Source organism: Culex pipiens, chromosome 2 (genome assembly GCF_016801865.2).
Source record: "Culex pipiens pallens isolate TS chromosome 2, TS_CPP_V2, whole genome shotgun sequence".
Lineage (NCBI taxonomy): Eukaryota > Metazoa > Arthropoda > Insecta > Diptera > Culicidae > Culex > Culex pipiens.
This window is the reverse complement of record NC_068938.1, coordinates 214699333-214716685: the sequence shown is the minus strand read 5'-3', so window position 1 is coordinate 214716685 and position 17353 is coordinate 214699333. Positions and strand designations below refer to the sequence as shown.

General features: G+C 29.6%; 1 protein-coding gene and 1 pseudogene across 1 annotated transcript in view; one reads left to right on the top strand and one right to left on the bottom strand.

The window, feature by feature from the left end:
- The first annotated feature begins 5886 nt into the window (after positions 1–5886).
- LOC120431392 (uncharacterized) lies at positions 5887–8569 on the top strand (annotated as a pseudogene).
- An 8632-nt stretch (positions 8570–17201) lies between these two features.
- LOC120431440 (teneurin-m-like) overlaps positions 17202–17353 on the bottom strand; it is a 13326-nt gene continuing 13174 nt past the window's right edge. Inside the window, exon 8 of the mRNA XM_052707093.1 lies at positions 17202–17275. Coding sequence (XP_052563053.1) covers positions 17202–17275 — 74 coding nt within the window. The remainder of the gene's footprint in view (positions 17276–17353) is intronic.

The following is a 17353-nucleotide window of genomic DNA, read 5'->3' as shown; positions in this document are numbered from 1 at the left end:
GCACTTTAGCAAATAAACATCCGGGCCGGGGGTGGGCAACATTCAATTACCTGCGATGGGAAATTGATGTAACAACAGTGTTTGTTTCCCACCCTCCCGGAAAAGCTTGCTAAAGCTTTGCTCATAACTCGTAGCAACTGAAAAAAAAGTGAAAACGAGGCCAAACGCCCCACCCACCTCCGCTAATAGTGCCCATAAATTAAATATTGGACGAGATAAACAACCCCTCGGAATGGCAACCAGCAGCCGAGTCCTGACCGGTGGACATGCCCAAACTGTGAAAACATTCCGCGAAAAAAGCAACGCTTTCCCAAAAGTGGCCACTTTTTTATCGACAAACTGGCCAGCGAGCTAGATCGACCAAAAACAGCCACATCAATCAAGCGTTCCCCCCGTCGTCCCACACTGCAAAACCTTTCAAAACTATATTCAACGATTTGATAAATTATTGCAGCGAATAAATCAAATTCGCGTGAAACGCAGGGCGTAAAACGGTGATCATAAAAAAAGTGAAGCTGAGTGCTGCATTCTGCGAAAAACAAAATGAATTGATAGGAAAACAGGCAGAATAAAGTGTCAAGCTATCAGTCAAACTTTTAAAAATAACTGAGTGATTTGTTTTTGAATTTGTAAACATAAATTTAAACTTTCGATTTGTGATTTATGATTTATGATTAATGATTTATGATTTATGATTTATGATTTATGATTTATGATTTATGATTTATGATTTATGATTTATGATTTATGATTTATGATTTATGATTTATGATTTATGATTTATGATTTATGATTTATGATTTATGATTTATGATTTATGATTTATGATTTATGATTTATGATTTATGATTTATGATTTATGATTTATGATTTATGATTTATGATTTATGATTTATGATTTATGATTTATGATTTATGATTTATGATTTATGATTTATGATTTATGATTTATGATTTATGATTTATGATTTATGATTTATGATTTATGATTTATGATTTATGATTTATGATTTATGATTTATGATTTATGATTTATGATTTATGATTTATGATTTATGATTTATGATTTATGATTTATGATTTATGATTTATGATTTATGATTTATGATTTATGATTTATGATTTATGATTTATGATTTATGATTTATGATTTATGATTTATGATTTATGATTTATGATTTATGATTTATGATTTATGATTTATGATTTATGATTTATGATTTATGATTTATGATTTATGATTTATGATTTATGATTTATGATTTATGATTTATGATTTATGATTTATGATTTATGATTTATGATTTATGATTTATGATTTATGATTTATGATTTATGATTTATGATTTATGATTTATGATTTATGATTTATGATTTATGATTTATGATTTATGATTTATGATTTATAAATTTATGATTTATGATTTATGATTTATGATTTATGATTTATGATTTATGATTTATGATTTATGATTTATGATTTATGATTTATGATTTATGATTTATGATTTTTGATTCATCAAATTTGTTTTTTTTTCAATCTTGCTTGTCAGATGCTTAGTTTGATAGCTATTTGCTGATCGCTGATTGAAAAACCATAAAAATAAACATTCATCGATATGCGTTCTTCTTTCCGTTCCCTACCTATTGAATCAAGAAGCACTTTCAACAGAGGCACCAATTTGCATTCACCGTTTAACTCGAACGAGCCACCAAAAATGACCATTTTTTGTGAAAAATGCTCTAACTTATATTTTTTATCCCACGCGAACAAACGCAACATTGATTGTTTGTGCTCGTGCGAGGGACGTTGAGCAAGATTGCTCCCAATCAAAACAAATTCATCATCATCGGCGTCAACATTCATGAGGGATGAGCGGACAATTTGGACACGGTGAAAGGACGATTTGTTTGCGAAATCAGTGGTGTCCTGAGGAGAAATTTTACTATCGACTTTAAAGGCAAAAAATAGACTGTGATTTTTTTTTAAATTCATAGATTTAATTGTATGATGCCATTACTATTATGGTAACAATTTACGCCAATTTCACTTGAATTTTATTTTTGCACTAATCAAATTACTTTCTTATGTCAGAAAACTTTTAAAGTTAATTTTCAAAACAACCCATGAGTCATGGGTTTACTATGCAAATAGGAACTTTTAAAAATTTAATCTTGAATTACAAGTTTTATTATAAAGAGTGAATTGGTAAAATACATAAAAAAAATTTAGTAAATAAAACTAATGACTTATATTTTTCAAAGTTTTTGTTCCTTGGCTAAATAAAATAAATCAAATTAATCAGATAAATTAAATAAACCAAATAAATTAAATCAACTAAATAATGTATTAAATTAGGTTAAACAAATTAGACACATCAAATGAATAGTTAAAGTAGGTAAATAACATGAATTTAATAAATAAGCTAACCTAAAGAATACTTTTTCTAATAAATAACTTTAATAACTTGAATCACTCAAATAACTTAAATAACTTAAATAACTCAAATAACTTAAATAACTTAAATAACTTAAATAACCTAAATAACTTAAATAACTTAAAAAACTAAAATAACTTAAATAACTTAAATTACTTAAATAACTAAAATAACTTAAATAACTAAAATAACTTAAATAACTTAAATAACTTAAATAACTTAAATAACTTAAATAACTTAAATAACTTAAATAACTTAAATAACTTAAATAACTTTATTAACTTAAATTACTTAAATAACTTAAATAACTGAAATAACTTAAATAACTAAAATAACTTAAATAACTGACATAACTTAAATAACTTAAATAACTTAAAAAAAACTTAAATAAATAAGATAACTTAAATAGGCTGGCTGGTAAAAAATGTGTTTGAAGTATTTGTCCCTTGGCTCTGTTCAAGGTCGAGGAGGAGGCAAAAAAATCAACTTAAGGTCAGGCCCCGATGAGGTCATCCGCGAAAATTGCGTTTTTAACTTTTTTTTTTGTTTTGCTCATAGCTTTTAAAAGGAACCGAATTTCAAAAATCTAAACTCGTCCGATTGTGGGAAATTGTCTCAGCTTTCAGAAGTGTATTTTGGTTTCTTTTGAAAAGTTATGTAAACTTTTATCCAGAGCAATCTTTGTAATTTTTTTGCAAAAATGATCAAATCTGCGTTTTTTACAATTCCCTTGGACTTCACGGAAAATCGGAGCGGGACCGTTCCTCCCCAGATTTTGACAATAGTTTCCACTATTTGCCTGTATGTTTATATACCGTTGGATTCGTTAGAATGTAACGAACATTTTGGTGTATATAAATCACTATTTCATGAACTTTTGTAACAGAGTTTTTTGATTACCAAAAAAAAACTTATAATTTTCGGCTCGCGCAAAGCAACGGGCAACGAAACAAAGGAGAAGTCTCAGAGACCGAAAAAAAATCCTCGTGCGCCGCGTCGCGACGCGTGGTCTGCATCGGTCTCACGCACACACTCTCGTGCGCGGCGCAAGCATTATTTTGGATTTATTCTTTCATGTTTCGTGGCTGATTTCTATAATATTAGTTTGTATAACTTTTGAAGTAAACATGCAAACAAGTTATACATATAAAAATGGTTGATTATTATTTGATTAGTCATCCAAAAAGTATATAATAAAATCTGTTATGAAAAATCAATCCGTGTTCTCTTTAGAGACTTTTTTAAAACTTCTCAAAAAGTTCAAAAACAATATCTCGTTCACCCACCAAAAGATCCGGTCAAATTTCTTGTTTTCGTACCACCTCTAATCTGTACAATCAAATCCTTTGGCAGCATTCCAGAATACCCGGTATTCCGGTTCCTATGGAACATGTTTGAATAATTGTGCCAAACGATATACGACAATTCAAACAAACACTAATTCAAAGAAATCAAGATTCTAAAAATATAAATGTTTCTATGAGAAAAAAAACACATCCATGGACATTACTTTCTTTTGGTCTTTTTGGAATATACAAATCTACAAATATTTGAAACTGAAGTTTTTTTTAAAGAAAAAAAGTTGTGTGAACCAAATTTCTATCGTTGGCTTTTTGGTGCTTTGATTACCCCATGCGAAAATGGGATTCAAATACTTCTTAAGATTTTTTTTATATATTTGGCTATTTAAAAATACTCAAGAAATCTTCTAATCTTATAAAATAATAAGTAAGTAAGTCTATGATTTTCATACTTTTCTTAACAAATCTACCCCTCCTCTTCTCCTAGAAACTCTAGAAGTCCAAGACATTCTTGAAATTCTTTAATCGTTTTAAAGCATATTTGAGTTCTTCAAAAATTATGAACTAAATTCAAGAAATTCAAGAAATTTTAGATGTTCAAGAAGCTTATACTTTAAAAAAATCAAGAAATAAAAAAAATACAAGAAATTCAATTTTTTTTTAAAAGGAATATCAAGTTTAAAAGAAAATTAAGAAACTTAGGAAACTCAAGTAATTCAAGAATTTCATAAAATAACAAAAATCATTTGAAGAAATTCAGAAAATATATTTATTCAAGAAATTCAAAATTTTAAATAATGTCAAGAATTTGAAGAATTTGAAGAATTTGAAGAATCTGAAGAATTTGAAGAATTTGAAGAATTTGAAGAATTTGAAGAAATTGAAGAATTTCGAGGATTTTAAGGACTTCAATAAATTCAAACAAATTCTAGAAATTCTAGAAATTCTTTAAAAAACGTTACTTAATCCACCTTTAGGTGGTTGGTGCCTTCCTCTCATTTGTAGAGTGATTCCAACCCCCCTAAAGTGTCCACATGGATCGCCCCTAACGTGATCGCAGCACCAAAGAGGTCCTAATTAAGATGAGTGATGTCCCGTGTGCATGACGAAGCCCGATTTTGAAATTTTGAATTTTCAAAAAATACAAAAATCAAAAACTTGCGATTTTTTATATGAAAAACAGAAAAATATTTTTATCTTTTTTTTAAATAAACTTTTTGAAAATCGGCCTTCGTCATGCACACGGGACCGGTTTAACGAGTCTTCGCCAAAATTTTGAGCCGATTTGGTCGAATTAATGTTGAGATATCGTGGCACCCGTTTTCTGAAACTGCTAACTTCAAATAGCTATATCTCGGCAATGATACAACCAAATCTCGGGTGAGTTTTCAAAATGCCGTAAGAGCCACCGTGACCTCCAACACTAATTTTCGTTTTTCTCCAAATTGAAACCAAATTTCATTAATTAATAGTTTAGGACACTTGAACGACTTACAGATGAAAAATCTCAAGCATTTATAAAAATGATTCATCGTAAGTTGGTCTCATACCGATGCAAAAAGGGCTTTGTTCACCAATGGCTCTTACGTCCATTTGAAAACTAATTCGAGAAATGTTCTCAAATTTGTTTTGTTAATAGATAAAAATGTATATTTTAATGCCCTGAAAACAGATTTTGAAAAAAGTTTAATTGACATTTTTGCCGATTTACATGTTAATCAACAAGAAAGGTCATTTCAGAACCTTTCTAAAAATAAAATAAAAAGTCCATTTTCCCAGTAAGGTGAGGAAGGCAAAAATTCTTGAGATTAACTTGAGATCAAATACCTGGAGCAACATTTCTAGACCTTTTTTGATTAGGTCCTATAAACATGAAACACAATAGCTTATTGGACCTTTTCAAAAACAAAACCAGATTTGATCTCGGTTTTCATAAGACGGGAGCAAACGAGGGAGCAAATTTGATTTGCATCCCAGCTGTAGAAACGGCCTGAATCGGCCCAAACATTTCAGTTGACCTAATCGTCCGAATCCCTCCAACATCTGTCAACCCTTCGCTGCAGCGTCATCGCTCATCGCAAAGAAATCGAACGATATTTTTATTTACATTCACAGAACATAAGTTTACAAATTTGTGATTCACCGAAATGCCGGGTTTCTTGTTCCTCGCTGGCACGTACCCCGTGTTGGGGAAGGACACAGGCAAGTAGACTACGGGATGTCCAACACGGAAAGCAGCATTTACCTGTGGCAGCAGTTTTCTGCCCTGCTCGATTTGTTTTAATTTTTTTTTCTTTGTAACTAGTAAAGTTTAGCTGCATTTCGACGCTGATCGGGTACGGGTTGTTTCGTACTCGTCCCGAGCGGTCCAGATTCTGAGCGTGACGTCGGACTATTTGATGCCGCCGACGTTCTGAATTTCACCTTTTGCTTTTGGGAGGTGTTGGAGGATTTGATAACGGTGAAGATGTGCCGTCTTGGGGCCAGATGGAGATGCTGCAGTAGTTTGCCATCACAAACGTGAGGGTTGAAATTCTGACGATCTTTTATCATGAAGGACGCTGCCGGAGTTGGCCGGAATGAACGCGGCGATTGGCGTAGTAGTCAGGCAAATCAACCCGGACCATTCGAACGAGCGGACGCTGCTTGGGAGGTTTTCAAAAAGGTAGGATGGGAAGCGGGTTTAGCTGGAAAAGTTCAACTTATTATTCTTTTAGGAACGTCCCTTTGACGCTAACCGTCATGTCCATCATCATGTGATCGTGCAATCTGCTGAATGGAACCTCTCCGTCCATGTTTGGGTTGCCTTCGGATCGGTCTCGTGAAGCAACTGACCCCATCGGCGATCTCATCAGCGTCCCTCGAGTCAGTTAGCGTCCACTCGGTCCACTCGGTTTGCGGCGATCCGCACGATATGGAGAGACGAAGGTAAGAACTTGAAGAAATTGACCTCGTAACTTTCTAACGACCTTCCTCAATCTTCCAGACAAATCGCCCTAAATGCCCTTGCTTAGCGAGCGGCTGTCCAAGTCCACTCTCGCCAGGACCTGCTCCCCAAGTCGTTCCCACAGGAAACCGACAAGCATCACCACCACTCACACCATCATCACCACAAAAATAAAAGCGCGGGCGAATTCCAAATGAAGATGATTCCACCGGCGATTCTGCTGCTGGCACCCTCCCTCCGATCTGACGACGACGAAGTCGATTCCGGCCACGAGTAGCAGCTGCAGCACTTAGAAGCAACTTGGAAGCGAGCTGGGTTTGGACGGAACTACTTAGTATAGGGTGGTACCGCTGCGGCTACGAGAAGATAACCTAGATCAATCCAGTTCTCAAACTAACAGTTTTCAAGAAAGATTGGTCGATGGAACTTGCAGCAGAGGTCAACTAAAAAATAAACATAATTTTGAAAAAAGAACCTTAGCCATTCTGCGTTTCCTTTTTGTTCTGTAGATCTAACACAAGAGAAAGTCAGAAAGAATCAGCTCGTGCAGGAGGTTAGTTTGGGGAAACTATCTCATTTGAGATCTGGCTATAAAAAAAAACATTCTTCAAAATCAAGTGCCAATATCTTGATAGGGTTATCAGAACTTTGATGTTTAGGACTCATTGCAAGGGTTTTTTGCTAACCTATTTATCAACGAGTCGCATGATAGATCCAAAAACCATTTTGAGCAAAATATTATGGAATCCGGTTTCTGAATAGTACTACAATATCACTTATGTGCTCATAACTTCTGGTAGGGTTATCAGACCTTCGATGTTTTGGGCTAATTTGAAAGGTCTTTCAATGATCTAACCAACGATGGGTCGCAAGATGGACCCGGATATCATTTTCATCAAAATATCTGAGATCCGGCCTCGAAAAAGTGTATAGATAACACTAAAGTGTTTATAACTTTTGATAGGGTTGTCAGATCCTCAATGTTTTGGGCTCGTTGGAAAGGTCTTTTGATTACCCACCTAACGATGGGTCGCATTATAGATCCGGATAACGTTTTTATCAAAATATATGAGATCCGGCCTAAAAAAAGTGGATAAATAGCACTTAAGTGCTTATAACTTTTGATAGGGTCGTCAGATCTTCAATGTTTTGTGCTCGTTAGAAAGGTCTTTTGATTACCCAACTAACGACGGGTTGCATTATGGACCCGGCTAACAATTTCATCGAAATATTTGAGATCCGGCCTCTAAAATGTGTACAAATGACACTTAAGTGCTCATAACTTTTGATAGGGTTATCAGATCTTCAATCTTTTGGGCTTGTTGGAAAGGTCTTTTGATTACCTATCCAACGATAGGTCGCATGATAGATCCGGACAACTTTTTCATCAAAATATTTGAGATCCGGCCTCTGAAATGTGTACAAATGACACTTAAGTGCTCATAACTTTTGATAGGGCTATCAGATCTTCAATGTTTTGGGCTCATTAGAAAGGTCTTTGAAATACCTTTCTAAAAATGTATGATCAGACGGGTTTTCTTACAAAAACCACCCTTTTTACAATCTTTCAAACTTTAGCCAGAATCGTTTTTTTAGCATAACTTTTGAAGTGCTTTACTAAACGTTATGATATTAACTAGGGTCTTATGGGACCCCAAGACAAATCGAATGAAACCAAAACGGTCCAAATCGGTTCAGCCAGTCCAGAGATAATCGAGTGCATATTTTTCGGTGCACGGACTCACATCCAGACACACGCACAGACATTTGTTCAGAATTTGATTCTGAGTCGATAGGTATACATGAAGGTGGGTCTACGAGGTCGAATTAAGAAGTTCATTTTTCGAGTGATTTTAAAGCCTTTCCTCAGTAAGGTGAGGAAGGCAAAAAAGATTTTTTTGAAGACTTTGAAGAATTTAAAGAATTTGAAGAATTTGAAGAATTTGAAAAATTTGAAGAATGTGACGAATTTAAATAATTTGAAAAATTTGAAGAATTTGAAGAATTTGAAGAATTTAAAGTATTTGAAGAATTTGAAGAATTTGACAAATTTGAAGAATTTGAAGAATTTTAAGAATTTCGAGGATATTAAGGACTTCAATAAATTCAAACAAATTCTAGAAATTCTAGAAATTCTTAAAAAAACAAGATTTTTTGAAGACTTTGAAAAATTTGAACGATTTAAAGAATTTGAAGAATTTGAAAAATTGAAGAATTTTAAGACTTTTAAGAATTTGAAGAGTTTTAAGAAATTTAAGATTTTTAAGAATTTTAAAAATTTTACGAACCTTAAAAATTTTAAGAATTTTAAATTTTTAAGAATTTTGAGAATTTTAAGAATTTATAAAAATTTTAAGAATTTCCAGAATTTCCAGAATTTCAAGAATTTAAAAAATTTCAAGAATTTTAAAAATTTCAAGAATTCAAAGAATTTAAAGAATTCAAAGAATTTAAAGAATTTAAAGAATTTAAAGAATTTAAAGAATTTAAAGAATTTAAAGAATTTAAAGAATTTAAAGAATTTAAAGAATTTAAAGAATTTAAAGAATTTAAAGAATTTAAAGAATTTAAAGAATTTAAAGAATTTAAAGAATTTAAAGAATTTAAAGAATTTAAAGAATTTAAAGAATTTAAAGAATTTAAAGAATTTAAAGAATTTAAAGAATTTAAAGAATTTAAAGAATTTAAAGAATTTAAAGAATTTAAAGAATTTAAAGAATTTAAAGAATTTAAAGAATTTAAAGAATTTAAAGAATTTAAAGAATTTAAAGAATTTAAAGAATTTAAAGAATTTAAAGAATTTAAAGAATTTAAAGAATTTAAAGAATTTAAAGAATTTAAAGAATTTAAAGAATTTAAAGAATTTAAAGAATTTAAAGAATTTAAAGAATTTAAAGAATTTAAAGAATTTAAAGAATTTAAAGAATTTAAAGAATTTAAAGAATTTAAAGAATTTAAAGAATTTAAAGAATTTAAAGAATTTAAAGAATTTAAAGAATTTAAAGAATTTAAAGAATTTAAAGAATTTATAGAATTTAAAGAATTTAAAGAATTTAAAGAATTTAAAGAATTTAAAGAATTTAAAGAATTTAAAGAATTTAAAGAATTTAAAGAATTTAAAGAATTTAAAGAATTTAAAGAATTTAAAGAATTTAAAGAATTTAAAGAATTTAAAGAATTTAAAGAATTTAAAGAATTTAAAGAATTTAAAGAATTTAAAGAATTTAAAGAATTTAAAGAATTTAAAGAATTTGAAGAATTTGAAGAATTTAAAGAATTTAAAGAATTTAAAGAATTTAAAGAATTTAAAGAATTTAAAGAATTTAAAGAATTTAAAAAATTTCAAGAATTTAAAGAATTTAAAGAATTTAAAGAATTTAAAGAATTTAAAGAATTTAAAGAATTTAAAGAATTTAAAGAATTTAAAGAATTTAAAGAATTTAAAGATTTTAAAGAATTTAAAGAATTTTAATAATTTCAAGAATTCCAAGAATATCAAGAATTTCAAGAATTTCAAGAATTTCAAGAATTTCAAAAATTTCAAGAATTTCAAGAATTTCAACAATTTTAAGAATTTCAAGAATTTCAAAAATATCAAGAATTTCAAGAATTTCAAGAAATTCAAGAATTTCAAGAAATTCAAGAATTTCAAGAATTTAAAAAAATTCGAGAATATAAAATTTCAAATTCTTTGAGAATTTCAAGAATTTCGAGAATTTCAAGAATTTCAAGAATTTTTAAATTTTCAAAAATTATAAGAAATACAAGAATTTCAATAATTTCGAAAAATACAAGAATTTCAAGAATATTGAAAATTTGCAGATCTTTGAAAATTTCAAGAATTTCACGAATTTCAAGATTTTCATAAAATTTCTAAAATTTCTAGAATCTCAAGAATTTCAAGAATTTCAAGAATTTCAAGAATTTCAAGAATTTCAAGAATTTCAAGAATTTCAAGAATTTCAAGAATTTCAAGAATTTCAAGAATTTCAAGAATTTCAAGAATTTCAAGAATTTCAAGAATTTCAAGAATTTCAAGAATTTCAAGAATTTCAAGAATTTCAAGAATTTCAAGAATTTCAAGAATTTCAAGAATTTCAAGAATTTCAAGAATTTCAAGAATTTCAAGAATTTCAAGAATTTCAAGAATTTCAAGAATTTCAAGAATTTCAAGAATTTCAAGAATTTCAAGAATTTCAAGAATTTCAAGAATTTCAAGAATTTCAAGAATTTCAACAATTTCAAGAATTTCAAGAATTTCAAGAATTTCAAGAATTTCGGAATTTAAGAATTTCAAGAATTTAAAAAATTTCAAGAATATCAAATTCTTCAAATTTTTTGAGAATTTCAAGAATTTCGAGAATTTCAAGAATTTCAAGAATTTTTAAATTTTCAAAAATTATAAGAAATACAAGAATTTCAATAATTTCGAAAAATACAAGAATTTCAAGAATATTGAAAATTTGAAGATCTTTGAAAATTTCAAGAATTTCACGAATTTCAAGAATTTCATAAAATTTCTAGAATTTCAAGAATTTCAAGAATTTCAAGAAATTCAAGAATTTCAAGAATTTCAAGAATTTCAAGAATTTTAAGAATATGAAGAATTTCAAGAATTTGAAGAATTTGAAAGATTTGAAGAATTTCAAGAATTTTAATAAATTCAAATAAATTCTAGGAATTCTTAAAAAAAATAAATTATAGAAATAATCAAAATTATAGAAATTTTAGAAAATCGTTTTTTTTTATTTGTTTCATTTCTTAATTTTTTTGAATTTCTGTTATTTCTAGATTTTCAAAAAATTTCAGAAATTCAAGATTTTATAAAATTTGTATAATTTCCACAAATTCTAGAAATTATTAAAAATTTTGAATTTCTAAAAATTCTTGAAATTCTTGAAACTCTTAAATTTTCTGAATTTCTCCAAATATTTTTTTTAATTTTATGAAGTTCTTGAATTACTTGAGTTTTCTAAGCTTCTTTAAATAAAAATCAAGATTTTCAAGAAAGTCAAGAAACTTAGAAAACACTAGTGATTCAAAAACTTCATATAATAAAAAAAATCATTGGAAATATTAAAAAATTCATCAAGTTTAAAAAGTGTAAGAATTTCAAGAATTTCGAGAATTTTTGGATACTCAAGAAAATTTAGAAAACTTAGAAATTAATTATTTAATTTTTTAAGGAAATCATTTTATTCATGAAATTCTTCTAGTTCTTGAAAATCTTAAAACTCTTTAAATTCTTCAAATTCTTCAAATTCTTCAAATTCTTCAAATTCTTCAAATTCTTCAAATTCTTCAAATTCTTCAAATTCTTCAAATTCTTCAAATTCTTCAATTTCTTCAAATTCTTCAAATTCTTCCATTTCTTCAAATTCAAATTCTTCAAATTCAAATTCTTCAAATTCAAATTCTTCAAATTCAAATTCTTCAAATTCAAATTCTTCAAATTCTACAAATTCTTCAAATTCTACAAATTCTTCAAATTCTACAAATTCTTCAAATTCTTCAAATTCTTCAAATTCTTATAATTCTTCAAATTCTTCAAATTCTTCAAATTCTTCAAATTCTTCAAATTCTTCAAATTCTTCAAATTCTTCAAATTCTTCAAATTCTTCAAATTCTTCAAATTCTTTAAATTCTTCAAATTCTTCAAATTCTTCAAATTCTTTAAATTCTTCAAATTCTTCAATTTCTTCCATTTCTTCAAATTCAAATTCTTCAAATTCTCCAAATTCTTATAATTCTTCAAATTCAAATTCTTCAAATTCAAATTCTTCAAATTCTACAAATTCTTCAAATTCTACCAATTCTTCAAATTGTACAAATTCTTCAAATTCTTCAAATTCTTTAAATTCTTCAAATTCTTCAAATTCTTCAAATTCTTCAAATTCTTCAAATTCTTCAAATTCTTCAAATTCTTCAAATTCTTCAAATTCTTCAAATTCTTCAAATTCTTCAAATTCTTCAAATTCTTCAAATTCTTCAAATTCTTCAAATTCTTCAAATTCTTCAAATTCTTCAAATTCTCCAAATTCTTATAATTCTTCAAATTCAAATTCTTCAAATTCCACAAATTCTTCAAATTCTTCAAATTCTACAAATTCTACAAATTCTTCAAATTCTTCAAATTCTTCCAATTCTTCAAATTCTTCAAATTCTTCAAATTCTTCAATTTCTTCAATTTCTTCAAATTCTTCAAATTCTTCAAATTCTTCAAATTCTTCAAATTCTTCAAATTCTTCAAATTCTTCAAATTCTTCAGATTCTTCAAATTCTTCAAATTCTTCAAATTCTTGACATTATTTAAAATTTTGAATTTCTTGAATAAATATATTTTCTGAATTTCTTCAAATGATTTTTGTTATTTTATGAAATTCTTGAATTACTTGAGTTTCCTAAGTTTCTTAATTTTCTTTTAAACTTGATATTCCTTTTAAAAAAAATTGAATTTCTTGTATTTTTTTTATTTCTTGATTTTTTTAAAGTATAAGCTTCTTGAACATCTAAAATTTCTTGAATTTCTTGAATTTAGTTCATAATTTTTGAAGAACTCAAATATGCTTTAAAACGATTAAAGAATTTCAAGAATGTCTTGGACTTCTAGAGTTTCTAGGAGAAGAGGAGGGGTAGATTTGTTAAGAAAAGTATGAAAATCATAGACTTACTTACTTATTATTTTATAAGATTAGAAGATTTCTTGAGTATTTTTAAATAGCCAAATATATAAAAAAAATCTTAAGAAGTATTTGAATCCCATTTTCGCATGGGGTAATCAAAGCACCAAAAAGCCAACGATAGAAATTTGGTTCACACAACTTTTTTTCTTTAAAAAAAACTTCAGTTTCAAATATTTGTAGATTTGTATATTCCAAAAAGACCAAAAGAAAGTAATGTCCATGGATGTGTTTTTTTTCTCATAGAAACATTTATATTTTTAGAATCTTGATTTCTTTGAATTAGTGTTTGTTTGAATTGTCGTATATCGTTTGGCACAATTATTCAAACATGTTCCATAGGAACCGGAATACCGGGTATTCTGGAATGCTGCCAAAGGATTTGATTGTACAGATTAGAGGTGGTACGAAAACAAGAAATTTGACCGGATCTTTTGGTGGGTGAACGAGATATTGTTTTTGAACTTTTTGAGAAGTTTTAAAAAAGTCTCTAAAGAGAACACGGATTGATTTTTCATAACAGATTTTATTATATACTTTTTGGATGACTAATCAAATAATAATCAACCATTTTTATATGTATAACTTGTTTGCATGTTTACTTCAAAAGTTATACAAACTAATATTATAGAAATCAGCCACGAAACATGAAAGAATAAATCCAAAATAATGCTTGCGCCGCGCACGAGAGTGTGTGCGTGAGACCGATGCAGACCACGCGTCGCGACGCGGCGCACGAGGATTTTTTTTCGGTCTCTGAGACTTCTCCTTTGTTTCGTTGCCCGTTGCTTTGCGCGAGCCGAAAATTATAAGTTTTTTTTTGGTAATCAAAAAACTCTGTTACAAAAGTTCATGAAATAGTGATTTATATACACCAAAATGTTCGTTACATTCTAACGAATCCAACGGTATATAAACATACAGGCAAATAGTGGAAACTATTGTCAAAATCTGGGGAGGAACGGTCCCGCTCCGATTTTCCGTGAAGTCCAAGGGAATTGTAAAAAACGCAGATTTGATCATTTTTGCAAAAAAATTACAAAGATTGCTCTGGATAAAAGTTTACATAACTTTTCAAAAGAAACCAAAATACACTTCTGAAAGCTGAGACAATTTCCCACAATCGGACGAGTTTAGATTTTTGAAATTCGGTTCCTTTTAAAAGCTATGAGCAAAACAAAAAAAAAAGTTAAAAACGCAATTTTCGCGGATGACCTCATCGGGGCCTGACCTTAATATGAAATTTTAAGCCCAACTGTCCAAAAATTTAAGCAAAAACTATCACAAAATGCTTCATACATTGTTATAGTTATGCTGCTACTGAAAATTTCCAAAATTATGCGAAATACAGAAAAAAAAATTTCCTTAAGTTTTAAGTGCAATTTTTGATTGAAAAGATACAAAAAAAAATATAAAATGTATTTTTTATAGTTTGAAATCAACTGTACAAGTTTTTTCAGGGAAAATACAAATTTTCAGCAAAATTATTTTTTTATAGCTGATTTTTCAGAGCACGGCAGGGGGAGTAGCGTGGCTCACGGATATATGAAAAAGACAAAAGTGTTCAATTTCGAACGCCTCAACCGGAATTTTGTAGCAATATGGCCCCAAAACATAGCCTGAAATTTTGAGCGCATTTGGTTAAGGTTTAGAACTTCCACCATTGACCTGAAGTTATAAAGAAATTTCAATAAATTTAATTTATTTATTTTCAACTTTTTAACTCTTCTTCGAGTATATTTTCCTATGCCCTATGATTTTTTCTCAAAGTAGTGGTTTCTTATAGGTTTCGATCCGGGGAACAACTTTGTAGAACATCACAAAGCGCTAGGAATTAATCCCGGAAAGATACAGGCAAATTTTTAGAGCACGTTAAAAAAAAATTCCTAGCTCCAAAAAATATCCTGTATCTTTTCAGGATCAATTCCTAGCGCTTTGCGATGTTCTACAAAGTTGTTCCCCGGATCAAAACCTATAAGAAACTTGAGAATAAGAAAATTTGATTGGGTTTTGGGAAACTTTATCTAAGAAGAGGTTAAAAGTGAAAATTTCCCATAGTAAATCTTTAAAAGTTCCATACTAACTTCAGGTCAATGGTGGAAGTACTAAACCTTAACCAAATGCGCTCAAAGTTTCAGGCTATGTTCTGGGGCCATATTGCTACAAAAATCCGGTCGAGGCGTTTGGAATTGAACACTTTTGTCTTTTTCATATATCCGTGAGCCACGCTAAGGGGGAGCCAAAGTAAAAATTACAATTGTTAAAAAATGAAAACAAAACTAATAGAATAAATAAATTTAATCGATTTATAAAATAACTTAAATTATTTTTTTGCAATTCCGTCGCGAAACTATTTTTTTTTTAATGACGAAAAAGCCTACTTTCTGTACCAAAAATTACAGAAGTAACCCTTTTCAAAACAAATGCTGAAAAGTTCTACTTTTCAGCACTGAAATGGATGCTGAAAAGTTGAACTTTTCAACACTTGTTTGAAAAAGTAGTTTTTTACAACATTTTTTTGATTTAAACGATTCATTGACTCAATGCATGGACATTTGTCCTAAAATTCTGTTAATTCTGTGTTTTTCGGAGTTGCAAAAAACGTTGCATAGAACTCTTTACAAAACTAGATTTTTTCATCACTCGTCGTATTTATCCAGCTCGGTGAACCTCGTTGGATAATTGTACGACTCGTGCTGAAAAAATCCTCTTTTTGCATCTTGTTGCATAAACTACTATTAATGAATTGAGCTACCAATTGAGTAGTCCTTTGTAAATGTTTCGTTTTTGTTTTAAAATTTTAAACTTCAAATTAGTTGTGGACCGCTGAAGTTTAAGTGCAATACAGTGACAACATCTTTGAAAAATATTTTTAACAGTCATACTTTTGTTCTACAAAAGACTTTACTGCCCATGTTCGCATAAATGTCCCATATGCAAAAACAGCAAGCTGGGAAAAAAGCAAGGCAAGTTTCTCCCACACATAAGGCTATGTGTTAAGTTTTTGCGAAAAAACTGGATTTCCACCTGACTTCTTGAACAAAATGCTGGATGTTATAGGCTTTTCTGAAAGAGCACACGATTTTGAACCAAACTGCATCAGTTGCTCAAAAGCGATGAAAATGCATATGGGACATTTATGCGATGAGGGGCAGTTTAGCTCTCTTATTTTTTTTTTCAAAACATTGGCTAAGTCTTTAATACAATTCAAATCATCAAACCCATAATTTTAACTCATCAGATCGCATCTGAGAGAAATATATAAGAAACGAACAAATGGTGACTTAATTTTTTTATTTTCAATCAATTGAATGTTTTTCGTCACTGATGATTGCCAAAATTGTACGGACTTGAACGGAAAAATAAAATCGTTTGTTACGTTTGATAACAACAAAACCAGCTTCAGATGATGGCATTATATGGAAAAATAGCTTTCAACTGTTACGTATCATTCAGGGGCATGATTACTTTGAAATCATTTTGATAATGAAATTTCCTTGGAATAAGTCCGATGAATACCATAAAATAGCCTTTACTTTCGAAACTGTTTAAATTTTCTCTCCCACAACAATTGGAAAATTAATTCCACTGGAACCTTCCTCCAATTTTTCCACCATATTTTATAATGCTATTTACGCATCGATGGAACGTTCTTTTCATCCCCAAATCAATCATGGTTCACCGGAAACGTGCCAAAATTTTGCCACGATCGGTCGTCCCCGAGAACCCACGCCGAGGGGGGAAACCAAAATGATACACTTTGATGAACCTTCCCCCTTCCTCAGTAGTAGCAAATAGAAGAAAAATTGTGGCAAGGCAACAAAAAAAGTAAAGCTCACCACCTAATGATCTCCAGGATTAGAGGGTGTCGGAGGACGGGGTGTAACAGGACCAATCGACCTTCGAGGACTGGCAGGGATAACAATGAGAGAGAGAAAGAGAATAGAAAATTGGCTTTTCAGATCACGAAATGGACGCTTTTCATCG